At 60.2% G+C, this 18,632-nt stretch overlaps 11 protein-coding genes across 11 annotated transcripts; 4 read left to right on the top strand and 7 right to left on the bottom strand.

Annotated features, from left to right (window-relative positions):
- Positions 1-865: 865 nt before the first annotated feature.
- Positions 866-2,083, bottom strand: HETIRDRAFT_414155 (uncharacterized protein; the record flags this gene model as incomplete). The annotated part of the gene is made up of 4 exons (XM_009543614.1): positions 866-1,495; positions 1,584-1,820; positions 1,885-2,017; positions 2,070-2,083. 4 exons carry the CDS (start codon positions 2,081-2,083, stop codon positions 866-868), a joined length of 1,014 nt encoding a protein of 337 aa, XP_009541909.1.
- Positions 2,084-2,637: 554 nt separating this feature from the next.
- Positions 2,638-4,418, top strand: HETIRDRAFT_448274 (uncharacterized protein; the record flags this gene model as incomplete). The annotated part of the gene is made up of 7 exons (XM_009543613.1): positions 2,638-2,796; positions 2,842-3,180; positions 3,239-3,305; positions 3,371-3,490; positions 3,532-3,673; positions 3,727-3,801; positions 3,833-4,418. 7 exons carry the CDS (start codon positions 2,638-2,640, stop codon positions 4,416-4,418), a joined length of 1,488 nt encoding a protein of 495 aa, XP_009541908.1.
- A 74-nt stretch (positions 4,419-4,492) lies between these two features.
- On the bottom strand, positions 4,493-5,263 carry HETIRDRAFT_470074 (uncharacterized protein; the record flags this gene model as incomplete). Its single annotated transcript, XM_009543611.1, has 1 exon — positions 4,493-5,263. A coding segment is annotated over one exon (296 nt), but the record flags the coding sequence as incomplete, so codon positions are not given.
- On the bottom strand, positions 4,580-4,771 carry HETIRDRAFT_168722 (uncharacterized protein; the record flags this gene model as incomplete). Its single annotated transcript, XM_009543612.1, has 1 exon — positions 4,580-4,771. One exon carries the CDS (start codon positions 4,769-4,771, stop codon positions 4,580-4,582), a length of 192 nt encoding a protein of 63 aa, XP_009541907.1.
- A 321-nt stretch (positions 5,264-5,584) lies between the features above and the next one.
- HETIRDRAFT_432044 (uncharacterized protein) lies at positions 5,585-7,512 on the bottom strand (the record flags this gene model as incomplete). Its single annotated transcript, XM_009543610.1, has 2 exons — positions 7,268-7,512; positions 5,585-7,208 (listed from the first exon to the last, which is right to left on the bottom strand). Coding segments are annotated over exons 1-2 (1,851 nt in total), but the record flags the coding sequence as incomplete, so codon positions are not given.
- An 839-nt stretch (positions 7,513-8,351) lies between these two features.
- Positions 8,352-9,877, top strand: HETIRDRAFT_448272 (uncharacterized protein; the record flags this gene model as incomplete). The annotated part of the gene is made up of 5 exons (XM_009543609.1): positions 8,352-8,502; positions 8,620-8,720; positions 8,761-8,898; positions 8,933-9,591; positions 9,667-9,877. The coding sequence occupies 5 exons, from the start codon at positions 8,352-8,354 to the stop codon at positions 9,875-9,877; spliced, it is 1,260 nt and encodes a 419-aa protein (XP_009541904.1).
- An 89-nt stretch (positions 9,878-9,966) lies between these two features.
- On the bottom strand, positions 9,967-10,455 carry HETIRDRAFT_448271 (uncharacterized protein; the record flags this gene model as incomplete). Its single annotated transcript, XM_009543608.1, has 3 exons — positions 9,967-10,145; positions 10,238-10,285; positions 10,353-10,455. The coding sequence occupies 3 exons, from the start codon at positions 10,453-10,455 to the stop codon at positions 9,967-9,969; spliced, it is 330 nt and encodes a 109-aa protein (XP_009541903.1).
- A 65-nt stretch (positions 10,456-10,520) lies between these two features.
- Positions 10,521-10,901, top strand: HETIRDRAFT_448270 (uncharacterized protein; the record flags this gene model as incomplete). The annotated part of the gene is made up of 1 exon (XM_009543607.1): positions 10,521-10,901. One exon carries the CDS (start codon positions 10,521-10,523, stop codon positions 10,899-10,901), a length of 381 nt encoding a protein of 126 aa, XP_009541902.1.
- Positions 10,902-11,559: 658 nt separating this feature from the next.
- HETIRDRAFT_457218 (uncharacterized protein) lies at positions 11,560-13,460 on the bottom strand (the record flags this gene model as incomplete). The annotated part of the gene is made up of 7 exons (XM_009543606.1): positions 11,560-11,866; positions 11,944-12,265; positions 12,423-12,845; positions 12,897-12,982; positions 13,034-13,155; positions 13,205-13,288; positions 13,417-13,460. 7 exons carry the CDS (start codon positions 13,458-13,460, stop codon positions 11,724-11,726), a joined length of 1,224 nt encoding a protein of 407 aa, XP_009541901.1. The 3' UTR covers positions 11,560-11,723.
- A 613-nt stretch (positions 13,461-14,073) lies between these two features.
- Positions 14,074-15,884, top strand: HETIRDRAFT_470070 (uncharacterized protein). The gene is made up of 6 exons (XM_009543605.1): positions 14,074-14,494; positions 14,553-14,593; positions 14,649-14,845; positions 14,900-14,962; positions 15,015-15,077; positions 15,129-15,884. The coding sequence occupies exons 1-6, from the start codon at positions 14,341-14,343 to the stop codon at positions 15,580-15,582; spliced, it is 972 nt and encodes a 323-aa protein (XP_009541900.1). The 5' UTR covers positions 14,074-14,340; the 3' UTR covers positions 15,583-15,884.
- A 531-nt stretch (positions 15,885-16,415) lies between these two features.
- Positions 16,416-18,493, bottom strand: HETIRDRAFT_379012 (uncharacterized protein; the record flags this gene model as incomplete). The annotated part of the gene is made up of 7 exons (XM_009543604.1): positions 18,336-18,493; positions 18,169-18,280; positions 17,892-18,120; positions 17,215-17,838; positions 17,038-17,156; positions 16,820-16,985; positions 16,416-16,756 (listed from the first exon to the last, which is right to left on the bottom strand). Coding segments are annotated over exons 1-7 (1,743 nt in total), but the record flags the coding sequence as incomplete, so codon positions are not given.
- Positions 18,494-18,632: the final 139 nt, after the last annotated feature.

Genomic DNA, 18,632 nt, shown 5'->3' with positions numbered 1-18,632 from the left:
GATGGGGTTGATGAAGTTACCGGGGTGGAAGACGAGGAGCTGATGGAACTAGAGGTGGTCAAGCTCGCAGCAGAAGAGGATGGCGGGGGCGAGGACGAGGTTGGAGTGCTGGACGTCGACGAGATGGAAGAGCTCGATGGCGTCGACTGGGACGAGGTGGTCGGTGAAGTGATGGACGGGGACGAGATGCTGCTGGTCGTCGGGGGCGCGGACGAGGAAGTGAGGGCCTCTGAGGTCGTCGTTGTGGGGATTGCGGACACCCTGGCAGAGTGCGTGAGTGTCAAGGCTCAAGAAAATGATGGCGAGACTCACGATGGGGTTGTCAACGTCGGAATGCTTAAAGAAGCTGGGGTAAGGTGAGATCGAGGATGAGTGGGATGGGAGGTGGGCCGACGTACGAGAAGAGATAGTCGTCATTTTTTGGACGCTAGTACGTTGTGTGCAGAACGAATGTGCTTGAGAAAGAGAGAGTGAGCGCAGAGAAGACCATACGCTCAGGCCGGGCGCTGTCTTTTCGAGGCCGTCGTCGACGAGCAGAGCAAAACAGCTGGTCCTTAGGTAAGCATTTTCCCCACTTTGTGCCGAGGGACCGACAACCATCGGCCTCACTCGCCGTACTGGCGCATGGCCGTCAGCGTTTGGGAGAAGGACGGTCGGTGAGCGCTGCAGGACGTGCGTGCAGTCGCTGGCATGCGAGAGCAGCCATTACGCCATCAGCATCGAATATCGAACGTTGGAACGGTTGACCTTGGCATGCAATCAAGCGTCAAGCGCAAATGCTGCGGACTGAACGCCACCACGAACGAGTAAGCTAATAGGAAACACAACCTCCCGATACAGCTGCACGCTCTATCTACTCTGCTCTCTACCGCTTCTGCCGCCCCCCGCCATCCTGCTCCTGCTCCTCCTGCTCCTCGTCTCCCGAGTCCCCATCGCTCTCCTCCCCACGCCCCTTCTTCAGCCCCTTCATCTTCCGCGTCTGCAGCTTCCCCAGATCCTGCCGCGCGACGTGCACCCGCCCGCGCAGATCGCCCATCTCGTCCACCTCGAGGTTCCTCTTCCGCTTCCCGAGCCCCTTCTCCACGTCTTGCTTCCGCAGCTTCGGCCGCCGCATCGCCAGCTTCCACACCTCCGCGTCTGCCTCCTGCCGCCGCCGCAGCGACAGGTCCAGCGCCGGGCCCATCGGCACCAGCTCCACGCGCGGCGTCCGCACGCCCGACGCCAGCAGCTTCAGCGTGTACCCCCGGATGTGCACCCGCGGCAGCGCCGCCGTGTCGTCCGCCGCCGCCGCCGTCGTGGACGTGAGCGAGTCGGGGCTCGGCCCGAGCGTCACGCTCAGGACGTGCTCGAGCCCCGTCAGGTGGATCTGCTCGATCTCTTCCCCGTTGAAGAGCGACATGAGCATCGACTTGAGCTGGATGAACCGCGGGTGCGTGTCGAACAGCTCCGACGCAAAGTGCATCATTGGCTTGTGCCCCGGTGCCGGCTTGGGCGTCTGCGAGGCGAGGCAAGGCGAGGCGAGGCGTGCGGCGGCCGGTGAGACGGGCGGACGCAAAGGCGGTCAAACGAGAACACGCACGCACCTTGAAATCGTTCATACTGATAAAGTTGTCCACGCCGACCTCGCACATGTCGAGCACCTTCCCGTCGAACGTGCGCACCAGCGTGAGCCCGTTCGGCCGCTTTTTGGTCGTCTGCCCGACGATGAACATCGACGCGTCGTTCTTGTTCGCCCAGAACTCGAGCGACGCCGGGTCCTCGAACGGCCGCACCGTGTTCTTTTTCGAAAACGAGATCGCGTGCGGGCGCTTCAGCGCCATCTATCGCAAACGGGACGTTGTGAGACGGAACAATAAGTGCGATAAGAGCGAAGGCGAGACGCACGAGCTCCTTCATGACGTTGTTCAGCACCTCTCCTGTATGTGTGCCCCGTACGAAGATCGCCGTCCGCGCCTCCTCAACTTCTTTTGGCTCGCGGGCCTCCATCGCCCGCTTTGACCGCGCATTTTTGGGTTTCCTGTCCCTGCAGCATCAGCGTCCATAGTCATCGTGAAAAGACGTCCACTCACACGACGCGCAGCATGTTTGTCTCTGCGCAATCCGACGATGCTGAACGAAAGGGAAAAAGCAGCGATCACGTGTAAGCGCACCTCTCCTAAGCAAGAGTTTCCCAAAACGGATGCGGCCCTCGATCGACCCTCTCCTGGTCCAAAACTCCCAGCTTCACGCGGGTGCAGAGACGCTCCTGCGCCGCACTGGAGTGGCCATCCCCACGCCCGCTATCTCCGTTCTCTCGCGGGTCTGATGACGGCGACAGTGGAGCGAGCGACCCGCTCGGATTTCGCAATATCAAGTTGCGCAGACTTGTATTCCAGAATGGCATCTCCAGAATGTCCATAGCGCCACGGGCGTGTCTGGGTCCACGCTTACAGCAGTGTTCGCTCAAGGTTCATATTATAAGTACGTCCTACGGTACGTAGACGTAAGTAGGTGCGCATCTCCTTCGCGGGTCCCGAACAACGACGCGCTCAGCCATCCACGACCAGCGTCGCCGCGCATGCGTACGTACGTACGTGCGTCAAGAACGGAGAGCTCCAGAAATCGGAATCCAGCACCTCTTTCTCTCCACAACACGACATGTACATAGCACTCGCCGCCGGCGGGGTTCTCGGAATCGGAAATGACGTTGCTACGCCCACGCAGACATTAAACTCTGAGGCTCAGGCGTGCGATGCGATGCTCGCTCTACGCACGCACAGTCGTTGGGCAGCGACGCAACGCGACGCCACGGCCGTGGTGCATGTCCCGAAGAGGTGATGCGGGAGCGCATCGGGTTCGCAGCGTCCATTCGGCGAGCGCAAGCTCACGCATCCGGACCGCGTCTTCTCGAACGGCGTCTCGAACGCCTCTCTTTGTGCGCGCGCACAATCGCCACCCGGACACACGCACACGCGCACGCGCACGCACGAGCTGCAACCCGCTCTGAAAACGCTGGACGAAGCCAACTCTAAAGCGCGTCCCGTCACGGGCTTCGCGCATATGCCCAAACGGACGCGCCCTTTCTTCCCGGATGCGGAAGGGGACGGACGGGCTTCTGTGCTCCCGCGCGGCCGCGTGGCACACGAGGCTGGGGATCGGTCGCGACCTTCCTTTCGCAGCGGGCGAGCGAGCTTGTTCTCCGTGTGTGAGAGCACAGTGGATGGAGGGAGACCGGATCCCGCTCCGAGGCTCGCCACAGGGCTCACAGGCTCTCATAGGGCGTCGAGGAACGATCACGTCAGAGCCGATCACGGGACGCGCGAGCAGTCAGTCCGTCGGGGAAAAGGAAGGAGCTGTCAGCAGTCTGTCAGCGAGCCTGTCACGGTGTCAGCCGCGATGGCACGCACGCTCGGGCGGCCGTCGCGCATCTCGCTCGCTCTCGTCACCCCGCCGCGGCCGCGGGCTTCGTGCCAGTCCTCCCTCGCCCGCCTCACAATTAGCCCAGGCGTTCGTACGGCGCTTTCGCATCTCCGCGCGCGCGAGCCCAAACAGAGCGCGTAACGGGACGACTGGGGCGGAGCGCGGCTAGGGAAAAGCAAGGCGCTGGCCACGCCCACGCCCACGCCCACGCGCGGCGCGTCGCACCCACACCCGTGCACGTCATCTATCCATCAATGATGGGCTTTGATCGTCCGTGCGCGAACGTGGCGGGTTTCGATCTGCAGCGTTTCATCGCGCGTGTGACAGCCCGCCGACTGCCCGCCGCCGTGCCGTGCCGTCTCGACTGATGCGGATCCGCCGCGCGCCCGCCCGCGCGCGCGCGTGACCGGCCCTCGGCCCTTTCGACGACGAGCCCCCCATTCCATTCCATTCCATCCCCGCTGCCTTCAAAGAGCGGGGACATCATTCCCCGAGTCGAGTGGACGGGCACAGACGCGCGCGCGCGCTCTCCGCCATCATCCCATCAAGCAGGTATCGGCCCGGTGGATCCCCAGCCGCAGGGTGTCCAAACGCAGTATCATTGCAGCGCAGAGCCACACAGATCTGCGTCCCCGCGCACGCTCGCGCGATCTAGGCACGCGCCGCCCGCCTCCGTCCGCCCGTCCGCCCGCCCGCCCGAGCGACCGAGCGGTGGGAGCCCATCAGCAGCCCATCACGCAGACCCGGCGCACGCAGACCCACCCACCCCCTCGCCTTCGCTCCTTCGCCTTCGCTCCTTCGCCAAATCTTCCGAATGCCCCCGCTTCCTTCCTATTCTTCTTGAAACCGCGACCGGTACGTGTCCGTGCCTGGACCCTTCTTCCCGCGCGCCCCCTGCCCGTTCTCGCAAGAGTTCTCGTGCCTGTCTCCCCCCCCCCCCCCCTCGCCGTCCCCATCCCCCCTCGTCGATCTGCGCGAACGACTGGGACGTACTGCACACCATGTACTTCCTACCCTAGTCACCTTTTTTGTCACGCGAGCGCACAGTCCCTTCGCCCGAACAACGCAGCTCACACACGCGAGTCGCGACAATGATATCCCAAATGAATTCCATTCCTCGATGCGCACGCACGCACGCACGTATGTACCCATTTTTAACAACACCTGCCGCGGGCGTCAGCTACACCGTATACATACAAGTAAGTAAGCAAGCAAGCAAGTGAGCAGCGTGCACGACAGGCGATCGGGGGAGTCCGCAACAACAGGGGGGAGGTATAACCGTCCCGACCGCCCAATGACCATAATAAACAGAAGAAAAAGGCGCAACTTGGGGACGCGCGGATAATAAGTACGCAGGCCGACGCGGCGTCATTAATTACGGACACGAATCGAGTAAGAGACAAATAAAAGGAGAGGAGGGGAGGAGGAACGACCGGTCACAAACGAACGGAAGAGCGAGCACGAACAGTCCGTCACATTATTAAAGGGGGCGCAGCGCGCGTAAGCCGAGACGAACGAAAGGAAGGGGAGGGGAGGTTACAGAGGCGCGAACGAGGGGGGCGGATATATCAGTATATATATGTATATGGATACGCACGCGCGAACAGAGCCGAACCAATTAGCGAGTCTCGAAGTGAAAAGCCGAAGAGCAAAGAGAACGAGGCGCACGACCCAGAAGGAAAGAAAAAAGAAGAGAAACAGCCGATTTCAAGTCCATCCACATTGCACCGCCCGCGCGCGCGCGTCAGGCCCTCATTCCAACAGCAGCGGGGGAGTGGGCAGGAGAGACCGCGACTCGTACTTGATCGCCCCTGGACTCTCCATGTCCTGCCCCAGCTCCATGCCCATCCCCATGCCCTGCTGCTGCTGCAGCCCCAGCGGCACCCGCTGCCCGCGGAGCTGAAAACCCTCCTCGAGCAGCTGCGTAGGCATTGGCGGCGGCCGCCCCGAGCGGGGATCGTGGGCTCCGTGCGGCGGCGGTCCCGCCTGCGTAAAATGCAGCCCCGGGTCCTGCATGTCGAAGAACGGGTGTGGCGGTACCGCTGCTGCTGCCCCCGCTCCCGCTCCCGCGGCTACTTGTGCTGGATGTGGGTGACGGAGGCGAGCGTGCTGCTGCTGCTGCTGCTGCTGCTGAGCTTGCTGCACCTGCTGCTGATGATACGCCGTAGTGAACTGGCGCAAATACTCCTCTTGCGAATCCCTGCGCGCCCGCTCGTGCTGCTCCCGCTCCCGCTGCTGCTGTTGCTGCTGTCGATGCTCCTGCATTCGCAAAAGCTGCTGCTGCTGCTGCTGGTGCAGGTCCGCCGAATAGTGACTGTGGGGGATCGACGAGTGCGAGCTGAGAGGCAGATGCGACGAGCCCAGATGAGGTAGTTGGACGCGACGCTGCTGCTGCTGAGCCGCCGCCTGAGCTTGTGCCTGGACGGCCTGCTGATGGTGATGGTGCTCCAGCTCCAGCTCCCGCTGCTGTTGCTGATAGTGGTAAAAATGGTCGAGTTGCTGGATCTGCATCGGTGTCATTGCAGAGCTCCATGACGGAGAGTCGGCGAGACTGAGGTCGTGACTCTGAGGACGCGAACTCATAAGCTGCGCCATAGGACGAGGTTCCGCGCTCGAGGAGGAGGTCCTCGTCGGATCCTGGGAAAGGTCGCTTACGAGGGACGGATGAGGGAGAGTGCTGCTGCTGTTGCTGCTGCTGCTGGTCGGCGAGGCCCGGTGGGTGGAATGAAAAGGGAGAGTCGTATCCGACGGGAGAAGTTGGGATGTCTCCTGCATCGACTGAAGGGAATCCGGATGCGGGGTATGGGTATGCGGATGGACCGTGTGCGAAGGATTGCGGTTGTGGGAGCGCGAGTGTGTGGGGGGGTGCCAGCTCTGGGCGTCCATAGAGGGCTGGAAAGGGTAGCTCTGATCGAGAGGCCAGTCCAGGCCCGAAAGCAGGGTGGGAGGAGTAGTACGCTGCGGGAGCGGTCCCTGGGCGCGTTGCGGTGGAGGGTCGTCCGGGGCCGCCGATGCCTGGACCTGAGGGTAGGGGAAAAAGGGATTGTGGGGCGACGGACCACTGGGAAGAGGCGAGGGAAGAGGAGACGACAGATGCGAGGGGAGGGAGGGATCGAGTATGTGCGTCTGAAGGGTCGCGAGAGGCAGTGGAGGGCCTGCTTGCGCTCGATCCTGGGCGAGCATCGCGGCGTGGGCCTGGGAGGTCGGGGACACCGAATTGGAATGCGTCTCCGGAGGCGAGAAAGGACTGGGTCTGTTGCTGTTGTTGTTGTTGTTGTTGTTGTTGTGCAGATGAAGCTGCTGCTGATGAAGCGGATGGGGCGGCTGAGGAAGGGGCTGGTGGGGCACGAAAGGACTGGGTTGGGTCACGAAAGGAATGACTGTTGACCGGACGGGAGTTGGGTCGGTCAACATTGTTCGTTTGGACGTGCCAGGAGCGTGCGGCGGCGGAGTTGTAGAGGAGGCCGTTGGAGTCAGGGCCGCTGCCCTCGTAGCCAGTGCTGGTGCCAGGGCGCTGGTGGAGGGGGAGGGGGTGCTGGATGTCCTCCTGCTTGACGATGTCGGGCTGGAGGGCTTGGCTGTCGATGTCGTTGTTGGAAGGGTTGGGGTGGGTGGAGCGTTTTCCGCGCTGCTGGGTGGCCTTGTTGGCGGCGGCCATGGTGGCGTGGAGGGAGGTGAGGTCGCGCATCATGCGCTCGTTCTGCTCCTGCTTGTCGGCGTGGACGGTCTGGGCATGCTGGCGGAGGTTGTCGAGGCGCGAGAACTGCTTGCCGCAATGGCAGGTGAAGGGGCGCTCGCCGGTGTGTTTTCTGAGACATGAGGAGGATGAGCAAGGGGCGAGCAGGAAAAGAAAGGGAAAAGGGGGGACCTAATGTGCCTGGCAAGGTGTTCGCTCCTGGAGAAGACCATGCGACAGTCGCCGTAGCCTCTGCATTGGAACGTCTTTGCGGGAGCGGGGCGGTAGCGCTTGTTGACGCCCTGAAGAGGCTGCTGCTGCTGCTGCTGTTGCTGCTGTTGGGAGTGTTGTTGTTGCTGCTGCTGTTGGTGGCCGTGGAGGGGGAGGAGGAGGGGCTGGGAGTCGACGAGGGCGGCCATCTGTTGCGGCGAGGAGTCCATCGGACGGGGGCCTTCGCACCTAACGCGCCACGCTATAAGGCAAATCCGTGCCTGGTCCCTCCAGCCACCGCGGACTTCCAATCCACCGGCCAAGGCACACGATCCCGGCCTCCCCCCGGCCCGTCGCACGTGCTCCCCGCCTTTGTCGGATCCTCGACCCGGCTTAACTCCCGCTCCAGCCCCTGCGTGGCGGTGTCCCTGCGGTGTCCCGGGCCCTGGCCCTGGCCGTGTCTCGTCCTCGCCCGCTCGCACACGGACGCGCCCCATCACACAACACCCGTCTCGCGCCACCTCCGACCCCCCAAACAGGCCACCTCCGCGTCTCGCGCCCTTCCGTCAGAACAGTTCTCCCTTCGCTCCCGACACACGCGTCCCACTTCCCTTCCGCCTCCCCACACGGCCACTCCCTCCTTCCACGTACACGATCCCGTACACGCACACACACGCACACATACGTCGCAAACACACCTCGCTTGATCGCAAAATGAAACATCCCTCCTGACTCACCCCCCCGCTCCCGTTCACACCGACACTGGCTCGCTCACTCATCCCCAACACGTACTCCACCCCCGCAGACGCCCCCGTAATATACTCATATCTGTCTCTCCTCGGGCCCTTTTGCCTTTCGCACCCGCGCGCGCGCGCGCGCGCTCTTTCTCTTCCTTCGGCCTGCCGTATCGACTCGCACGTAGCTTATCCATCTCTAACCTACCTACACCTGATCAAATCGATCGCGATCCCGTCCGACAACGCTCATCCGCACTAGTCCATATCCGGCCACTTTCGACCGAAAAAGTCCCAATTAAAAACACAGACCCCACGTCGGCGCGTAGTACATGGCGATGACGGACAGAACAGCACAGACCGAGCGAGAACAGCGTGCTCTGCCCTCCTATCCAGCTCGTCGTCGCGACAAACCGATGCGCGGCCTGCCACGCCCGGCGTCGACCTCATTCGCCGCGAGTGCCCAACCGCACGGTCGCCGCCGTACCAGCAGACCCTGACCGAGCGTCGCGCAACCCAAAAGCATCCCGCTCGAACGAGCAGCCCCATTCTTTCCCAACCTAAAACCGCGCTGACGACACGCTGTGGAGTGGGGCACAGAACACCCCACCGCCGGCACCGAGCGCCGCAACTCGGCCACAGCAATCGCAGGGCCTCATTCGTCGATCAATCGCGCCATGGGGATACTCGATTCGTACCGCGTACGCACAGGGAGGAAGTGCCACCTGCTTCGCCAGCCAGCCCGTGGGGAGCGATGCAGGAACCAATACAGTCGCTTGCAGGATCGCTGAGGCGCTGTGGGGCCCCGGACGAGGCCTTCACGAGCCTGGGTGCACCGAGTCCCCCCTCGTCCCAGAGGCAACGAGAGCGAAACCCGCCGTAGATGCCGTCCACGGACTTTGCGTGAGGGTAGGGGGGCACGTCCAATCACCGAAGACAAGCAGCCAGTCGGCCAGCGCGCGGCCAAGCCAAGCGAGAGACCCTGGCTGGCCCCGAAGCATCGTTGACGTGGTCGACGCCGTCGCAGAGCGGCAGAAAAGAGGACAGACCGTGCAGAGACCGTGCAGAGGCCCGGCGCGCGCGAGGAACCGGAAACCCGCTCGAGCGTCGGGCGTCGGTCGAACGAGCGCCCCCGGACCAACACCTCCCCAGATCGATGGCGGTCAAGGTAGAGAGAGCACAGTCACAGCGGCTGAGGCCACCGGCCGTCGCCTCGCGGTTCTGCGTCTTGTCTCCGCCTCATGAACGCTTGCCGGGGAGTGGGACGCGAGATCGTCCGCGTCGAGCGGCTCGCTTGCTCGCTCGCGACGTCCGTCGCGCTAGCCAACGCGGCCGCGACAGACACGGCGTGAGTGTCAAGACGATGGCACCGCGTCACGCTGTGCGCCTCGCCATGGCTCCACATCGATCTGCGGCAAGCCGCCGTGTCCACAAGCAGGCAGATGGCTACGCGCCCGCGTATCCCGACGTAAAAAAACACGAACCCCAGCGCGCCGCCCATCAGGCGGTCGGTCGATCGGCTGTGATCGCGACGGCGTGTGAGACGGGCGGTTCGATGCGCTGGACGACGCGGTGATGTCAGCGACGGGAGCGAGCGGCCGTCGGTGCGCGGAGCCACCTTGTTTCTTTTCTTATTTACGGATCCAGGTCCGCGCGCGTTCACTGCATCCCGAGCCAGACCTCCTTGGACTTCGAGGGCGGCAGCCTAGAGCTCGCAGAACGCCCAAGGGGTGGACTGGCCAAGGGCGGGCAGCCGCCGCGGAGCAGCTCCAAGGTGAATGATCGGAGGAATTATGCATGGCGCCCTGGCGCCTACCTTGGGCTTTTTGCCGCGGGTCGGCTGAGTAGGAAGGGATAGGAAGCAAGGAGCGCGAAGAAGTATCGCTGCGGTGTGTGTAAGGGATAAAGGAAGGGAGAGAAACACTTACGGCATGTTGGGTAAATGCGTTACGCGTCCGCCGCGTGCTCTCGCTGTCGCGGGCGCGGGCGGGCGTTGGAGCCTCGATTCAGAACTGCGCCAGACTGCGCCTCGGGCTCAACGGTCCATCGCAAATCCGAGAGATCTGCAGCTCGCTCGACGAGCCCACCGGGGCGGCAATTATGAAGAACCTCGGGGATAGGCGCGCCTGCACGACGACACATGTGGTGTGTGTGATAAATTCCTGGCGATATAGAACTCGCTTTGTCCTCGCTGTTCTGAAACCGTAAGCTACCGTACGCCTGCGTATCGTCGCAAGGAGATCTTCGTCCGAGTCGCTGTGAACGCCTGTGTGGAACAAAATAGACAGATCAGAAGTCGAGGCGGTTGGCTATTCGCTCTCCGACCCACATACGAAATTGAGTTCCCTGCGTCGTTGCGAGTTCTCCCGCCTTGACGATCACATGCCCGCATTTCGTAAGGCAATAATAGACCTTGAGAGGCTTCAAACGGAACATGGACCAGCTTGACTCAGAGGAGAACGCACTGGTCACGACGCATGATGGAAAACGTACGTTCATTGATGCGTTACGGGCCGTCTGGGCGCCCAGACTTGACAGCCGCGGTGCACTTCCACCCTATCAGTGATTGCAATCAGCAAGACGCGATGAGGACAAGCGGAGGCCCGTCCCAGACAGATAGCAAGGCGCTCGCAGAGCGGTTCGAAAGAAACATCCAGGATGATGTCAAACTCCTGGGAACAAAAATCCCGCGTGAGGATATTCGAAAAGCTCGCACATGGTGGGTGATGGATCGCGATATTGCTGGGGGTGCATACGTGGCAGAAGCTCAGTCGGCGCCTAGCACTCGAGTGGCCCTCGACTATGTGAGCCCGATGCTTGTCCAGTCTTGCATGCCGGGCACCTACGCGCCCACAAAGTCTGATATCCTGTTCATGAGCTAGGTACGGTACCTTACCCCACACTCTCTGCGCTTTCAGAACTGCTCGTCGAGCCTCTGCCCCTGAGATACAGCCTGTCGGTCCCGAGCGCAAAAAAAAATCGCAGGAGAAGCTCTCGGCGATCCGAGCATGCCGTCCGGCCGTCCGGCCGGCCGTAATCAAATTGAGAGCCAGCCAAGCCTTTGAGCCAAACTGCCGTGGATTCACATCAGGTCAAGGCATGACTCCATTTGCCGTCCAGTCATCCAGCGCTCCACGCTCACAGCGCAATGCTGGCAGGGTGCTACACAACGAGACAACTTGACAGTGATGAAGTGACGTCCGCACGAGCCACAGTTATGCAGCTTCGTAAAAATGTTGGTCAAATTCCAGCTTGATCATTGTGCCGATAACGGCCGATCGTGCGTGATTGGCTCAGGGTCGTATCCACACATCTGGTCTGGCCCGCCGAAAAACTTTTCACTTGGCAGCAATCGGTCGTTCGTGTTTCTGTGTTGACATCCGGCCTCGGTCGGAGGACACAGTGCGCGGTTGTCAAAGGATGAGCGCGTCTCTTATGGCAACAAGAGTTGACGACGTGACTGCGCGTGTACTTACCGTAGATGCTTGAACATGCATGGCTGCGTGAGTGGACAATAGAATGCGTTTGCCTCAGTGATCTGATCAGACTTCATCGGCATCACTGTTCGCAATTGCGGTGGCGATACAAAGTCGTGCATTCCGACAACGGAGCGCTGCGCAGCCTTGTCCCAGCTAACCCCGAAGACTCTAGCGACGTTTCGTGCAGAGCCTTGTTCCCGTATTCGCGAAGGAAACCGACAGCCCCTATCCAACCGACCGAGCAGCAGCTTGTGTGGTCGACGGGCCGGCTGCTAGACGCGAGGACTGTGCCGCGCGAGGAGCAATTTTGTTCTCGATTTCGAGCATGTCAGCGAATGCATCCGTTTGGGGATTTGCATACAGCGGTGCTAAATAGTTCATCGCCGCGATCGTCAGTTCCCCACCGACGAACCGAGAAACGAGCAAGGATGATCCTGATACGCACGCTGCTGGTGCTTCGGACCCCCCTCTTGCCCCGGCCCTGGCGCCGTCATCGCGAACTTCTGGCAACTGTCAACGCGCCAGAAAGCCGGCCGCGAAACGTGCGCGTCGTCCGCGGCGAGTTTCTTTCCAACGTTCTGCTTGACCCACTCGAGCTCTTTCTCGATCATCGCCCATGCCTGAGCTTCTTTTGGGAAGGGCGGCTGATGGCGCGTAAGGGAGAAGAAAGGCTGGAACGCTCGTGTGATGGCAAGCCATTCAGGGTCGTAGGAGAGGATGGGGGGAGACGTTTCGCCGAATTCAGGGTCGCTTTCAACGTCAATGATCTAAACAAAATAAACGACGCGGACAATAATGCATCTAATCACAACAACAACGATGGATTCTGCTTGCCTCCAGGAATTGTCTGCGCGGGAGACATTTATCAAGCGATAAGAATTTTGTCTCTGATCGGGATGGAGGTGGGGGTGGTGGAGGAGCGACCTGCTCTTCTTCATCGTCGAGCAGAATTTCATCGGGATTGATACGAGGCGCCGACTGGGACACAGGCTCCGAGGCATCCTTCTCGACGACGACAGCTTCAGTGGATGGGGCCGCATCAGGCTCATCGATATCTTCGATGACGATTTCGTCGGGATTGTGAACTGTGGCGGGCGGAGGCTCGTTGTTCAGTGACGGACCAGCATCGTGAGTGAATAGCGCCTCAAAGCGGACGTGGAGATGCGCAGCGAACCACCACGCAGGCTTCAGAGTTCTCAAAAGGTGCATCAGCGGCGGCGAACCAAGGTTCCCCGTGTCAATGTCGCGTCGGAAGAAGGGTTTTCTTCTAATAAGACCGCGAGTGTCGCCGTGATGCTCGATCCCTTGCGGCCAATCATGGGAAAGGAAGATGTGTGGCGACGAGAGCTAGAACCTAGTCAAAGCAAAAATCACCGCAGGTTGCGGCTAAAGACATACCAGCGAGAGTCGACGAACGTTGTACTCTCTGATATGATAGATACTTCTCATCGACGAAGCGGTGTAAGGGAGTCGTTCCAAGTGACCTGGGCATTTTTCGACGCAACTCGGGTATTCGCGCAGTCAGTGAGACTGACCTTGATGAAAATCCTGGGATTTGAATATTCCTGACGCGCCTGCAATGCGTATCCCGTTGACCTGAAGGCAGCCGGCGTGCCCAAGGAAATATATATTCGGGGCTAGCCATCCGCCATGGTATCTACTCTACGGTCAGGAAGGTATAAAGTTCACGAATGCGAGGTACATACAGTTCCCAAAGATAATTTGAGGCTTCATGATTACCGCCAATGATGATGGTCAGGACGGGGGCAGTCATCTCGCCTGTATAATACCTGGGGTAAGACGTCAGACATGGATACACCCTGGCACGGGATTCGGAGAATGTATGAGATCGGTCCCCCCTGGGGTGAGCGGGACCGACATGTTTATATCATGTGGATGGTCAGAAGCAGGACTTCACTTGTAAAACTCGCCGAGCTGTTTGTACTTGTCTGGGACGGCCATGCACTGGAGGTCCTGATGGTTCCTGATGGCCTGGAAGTCGCCACATATCAGTAGAAGGTCAACTTTGTAGCCGTTCTGGCTTTCGAGTTTTTTAATCTGTTCATAGATTGCAGGAAGCTCTCCGTGGCAGCAACCCTCCACAGCTATCTGGAAGGGTAAGGAAGTGGTCAGATGATGGTACGTCCTGTGAAGATGTGAGTGCGACCTTCATGGCTGGCGTCGAATGGAAGAGCTGAGGCTCAGCTGGTGGGAGAGAGAATAGAGTTTAGAACAGGTCTGAATGATTTGACAAATGGAATGTGAGCAACGGATTGAATTTACACGGTCAGAAGGGGATGCTCGCCTAGGCTGATCGTATGGTAAGTTCTAGTCAGAGAGGAAGCGGAGACGCGCGTCAACATTGGCAAACAAAGTACATTGGTTGTCTGCTTCGACTTCGCCAGAACTCTTCGCTGCACTACCGGCTACCGGCCTGCTCCCCTCGCGATCCAACAATCTCGACAGCCTCCATGTCGCCCTCGCCGTGGATGCTGTCTCGGACGCAGTCAGAGAGATGCGTATCGTGGCAGGATCAGTGTGTTGCACACGACGCCTCCAAGGAACGGTTTGAGATCGCGCGCGATATCCGAGGCACCAAGTGTGCTGAGCTGGATTGACCACACATCGTGCCTGTGCAAGACCAGATCTCGCATCACACAGCCCGCTTCCATCTTGGTCCGCAAATATCAGCGTGGGCCGCTTCGCCCGCGGACCTCCCGCCGCCCTTCCCTCAGCCCCACCCACACACCATGGCCTCCTCCCTCTCCGCACGTTGCTGAACGGCGCACTCCCTCCCCCAATCGTTAATGCGATACTATCGCGTTCGACTCTCGGTGCACGCATGAACTTTACCTTGGATGATTCGGCGCCTCAGTTGGTGTATTCCCCGACGTGGGATACCCAATCGAGCAAGGATCCTGACCTCGCGTCCTTTTTCCAATCCACCTACCACACCGCTGTGGCCGACGGAGCCACTGTCAACTTCACCTTTTCAGGTACGTTCTGGTCCTGTCCAACGACAGGGATCGTGATTTGTGACCACGAATTTCACAGGATCTGCCATCTTTCTCTATGGCTCCAAAGGACCGGGACACGTACGTAGCTGTCTGCATGACATTCGCGCTGCTTACCGACATGACGCGCTGTTAGGGAAAATACAGCGTACAATGCGACAACGTCATAGCCAACCTGGACGCGCACGCGAGCGAGACACAGTTCCGCCAGTTGTTGTTCGGCTATACGTTCCCGAACAGCACCAACGCTCAAGGGCACTTTGTCTCCTTCACGGCGCATTTGGCTCCTGGCAGCAACTGGGTGGATCTGGACTATGTGACATTCTCTCAAGGGTGCGTTTTGGCCTGTGAACTTGTTTGCTTGACTTATGAACCTGAATGCGCTAGGATTTCACAGACGTCGTCGTCTGTTGATGGTGGGGACTCGTTGACTGCGCCTTGGGAGACAAGGTGTGTGCGTTGTCTCTCTGCCCAATACTTCGTGTTTATCGCCTCCTCACAGCTCTACCGGAGCATCGACGGCCGCGCCCTTCGCATCGAGCTCAAGTGCATCCGCAAGCTCAAGGTGAGCTCCCTTGATTCAGCTAATCACGCATCCATCTTGAACTTCCCACAGCCTTGCGAAAACATCAGAGAGCAAGACCCCCATCATCGTCGCTGCTGTCCTCGGTACCATCCTCGGCATCATCCTCATCATCGCTATCGTGATCCTGATTTTCATGTACCATCGAAAGCAGAGGGACAGGCGAGAGGCCCGCTTCCGCTCCGGGAGCGCAACTTTCGCCAATCGGGAATCCAATGCTGGTTCGAGCGAAGAAGACAAGCGACGGGAGTCGCCGTTCCCTTCCGCCTCGCGCGGCCTGTTCCGGAGTAGCGATCGGGGAACTGTCTCGTCTGTGGCCCGGTCGGATGAACCCGCGATGCAGCACCGTGCGGGTTCTCAAGTCAGCATGCCCGTCGTGCCTCCGCGGCCCAAGCGGGGTATCCTGTCTGGCCTCATCCAACCTTCGAACACGCCCGGTCGCTACGATGACGGCAACTCCTTGAGGACGGATTTCTTACAGGTCTGATCGCCAGCGCTCGCGGGCATGCATGCATTGGGGAATCGCATCGGACTTAGCAAGCAAATTCGCTTCCATATCACTATTTATGTTCTTCGTTCGCGTTCATTTTATTTGACATTCGTTCTCGCCACCTTCGTTCTTCCCGTTCAGTCATTATATAATCCCGACCCATCTTCGAAGTTCGTAATTCTCTTACTCTCACACATATGGGCTATCTTTATTGCACAAGGACAGTCCTGCGGACTGCTCTGTACTTATGTCTCACTTGCTCTCCGTGCCATGATTACCATGATGCAGTCGACGCCCACCGGCGATGGAGCACGCGCTGTCATATTATCAATTAGATTGAGATCGCTTCGTCGATCTTGCGTACTACCCTCAAGAGCGCCTGCCCACTCACACGACGTCAAGACTCTACGACAACACTACACAGCACTGGGGACCTGATACATAGGACTCAACAACAAATCACCAAAACACGAGCGTGCGCTGCGCAAGAAAACAACACGAGAAGCAAAAGATACGGGGGACTTGGAAACACCGCTGTGTAGGGCTACTGTGCACTTGGCCAATAAGCAGGTAGCAAGGAGCATCTGAGGCGGGAAGCAGAGAAGAAATACAAAACAGGGAGGTGAAAGAAGATACGGGGAGACAGGCGGCGACGATCAGCTCCGTTTCCGGTCCTGCGACGACGCGCCGGGCGTCTTTGCAGGTTCTGCCAGCGCTTTTGGAGGGCGAGGCGCGTTCTCCTTGGCATTCGCGGACGAGGGCCGCGGGTGCGGGTGGGAGAGCTGCGGCGCGTTCTTCGGCGGGGGCCGTTCGTCCTCCGCGGGCGGCAGCTCGTCATCGACGGGCTTGAGGGCGTCTGCGTCGGAATCGTGCTCGATGAGATTGGGTGGGGCGGCGCCGTTCACGGCGGATGGGGCGGTCAGCGCGCGCCGCCGTGCCTCTTCCTCCTCCGCGCGGCGGATGACGTCCACCTCGCCTTGGACGACGACTGCGTCCAGCCAGCGGTGGTGTATGAGCTCGCCCGCGCCCGCCCGCTTCTCTGGGTTGAGGCGGAGCATGGGGTTCAGGAACGAGCCAATGGTGTCGGCGGTCTCGATCGAAAACTCGTATTTGTCGCGGAAGACGTCCTGGAGCGGCCAAAATCGCAGCTTGTTGATGTGGCGCAACTCGCCTGGAGCATTCGCGGGCCCATCAGCGATGGGTGCACAGAGGAGAGGCGTGGATCCGGACCCACCCTTTCGATTGAAAAATCGGGAACTGTACTTTCCCGAAAAGGCAAGACTGGGTGGAAATTCGCCCATGAGCTCGATTATCTGCGCGATGTGATCTTCGTCCTTGCTGTATCGGGAGCCCGCCTGCGGATCAAAGAGGTAATCCCCGCCAGCGAGGAGCTCGAACAACTGAACGCACGTCAGCTGGGCGCGCACGTATGCTAGATCTCACGACACTTACCACACAAGCCACGCTCCATATATCAGCACTCGGACCCCACCGCGCGCCAAGCAGAACTTCCGGACACCGGTATTGTCGCGTCTGAATGTCGTCTGTAAAGTGGTGCTCGACCCACGTTGCTGCAACGCGTCCGCGTTGGTTTCTGGAGACGTACAGAGAATTGTGCAAGATACTCACCGTTGCCCAGGTCAGCGATCTTGACCGTGATGCGCTCGACGCCCTCGAGCGTCCCAGGCGAGACGCTTGTACCCGCCTCCAGAGACATGGCGGAGGTCGACAGCGAAGGGGCTTCGGCGGGCGGCGACTCGGCGGCCTTGCCTTTTTCGGATATTGGTGGGTGGTCCTGGGGGTGACGGGGCGCTTGTTGGGAGAGCAGAGACGGTCCAGAGGGCTTAGAGTTCGCGGAGGAGGATTTCTCGCCGAAGCCCGGATCACGCAGGAGCTGCGAGATGCGCTCGGACGCGCTGTCCATCTCAGCGGACAGCCCGCGCGGGCGCTTCTCAGGTTCGTCTGCGGTGAGCGAGCTCGGCTTGCTGTTGTCGATCTTGCTCATGCCAAAGGCCCACTTGTCGAGCATCGGGGACGCGCCGTGAGACGAGGACGGCGAGGGGAGTGGCTGCGAGCCGGTGATGAAGACGGACTCGGAGCGGGGTGTCTGGTTTCCACCGCGACCGCGGGAGGGAGGGACGCCGACGAGCTTTGTGGGCGGGGGAGTCGCGTTTGCAGTCGAGGCTGCAAGCTCGGCTTGGATGATGGATTCGACATCGTCGATGCATATGAGCACGTTCTCAGGCTTCAAGTCTGGTGAGAAAGCGTGAGTCTAAGGCGAGACAGACAGGGAGAAAAGAACGGACCGGTGTGGATCACGCCGCAACAACGATGCATGTAGTCGAGGCCGAGGAGGATCTGCTTTGCGATTTGCTTGACCAGGTGCTGCGGGACGCCCTTGCGCTGATGGCGCTTGATGAGGCCGAGCAGGTTCTCGCCGAGGACCTCGAAGACCATGCAGACGTGGGTGCCGTTGGGGCCTTTGTGGCGGAAATGGTCGAGGAAGGAGATGACATGGGATCGCCCGGGGTGAGTCTGGGACGGAGAGGGCGCGGGGTTCGGGTTGGATGGGGTGGGACCGACGGGAGGAGTGGAGGATGTGATGAGGCGCTGGAGGAGCTTTATCTCGTCGAGGGCGGTCTCTGTGTAGCGAGGGGCTGATTTGACGATCTTGAGGGCGACGTGCCGGTTGAGTCTGCGGGGAAGAAGGAGGTGAGGGTGGGATGTGGGATCGGTTAAGGGGGGCGAACCTTGTGTCCTTCGCGAGCCAGACTGTGGAGAAGTGGCCCCAGCCGAGCTTTCTGACGACGATGTAGCGGGCGTCGGAGAAAGCGTCGCCGATGTGTACGGGGTGGTAGCCGCCCTTGCAGTAGTCCTCCCAGTCCTCCTCGTCCTCTGTCATGATGGATTGGGAATAAGAGGAATAGGAGCCGTGCGACATGGTGCCGTCGATTGATTGTAAATACTCGGTGCAAACCTGGCTGCCGTCCTCTCAGCAGATAAGCTGTCTGCTCGATAAGACAACTGCCCCTTTCTGCTATCGCTCA

The sequence above is a fragment of the Heterobasidion irregulare genome (assembly GCF_000320585.1).
Source record: "Heterobasidion irregulare TC 32-1 unplaced genomic scaffold scaffold_02, whole genome shotgun sequence".
Lineage (NCBI taxonomy): Eukaryota > Fungi > Basidiomycota > Agaricomycetes > Russulales > Bondarzewiaceae > Heterobasidion > Heterobasidion irregulare.
Note: the sequence above shows the minus strand (reverse complement) of the source record. Positions and strands in the feature narration are given on the sequence as shown.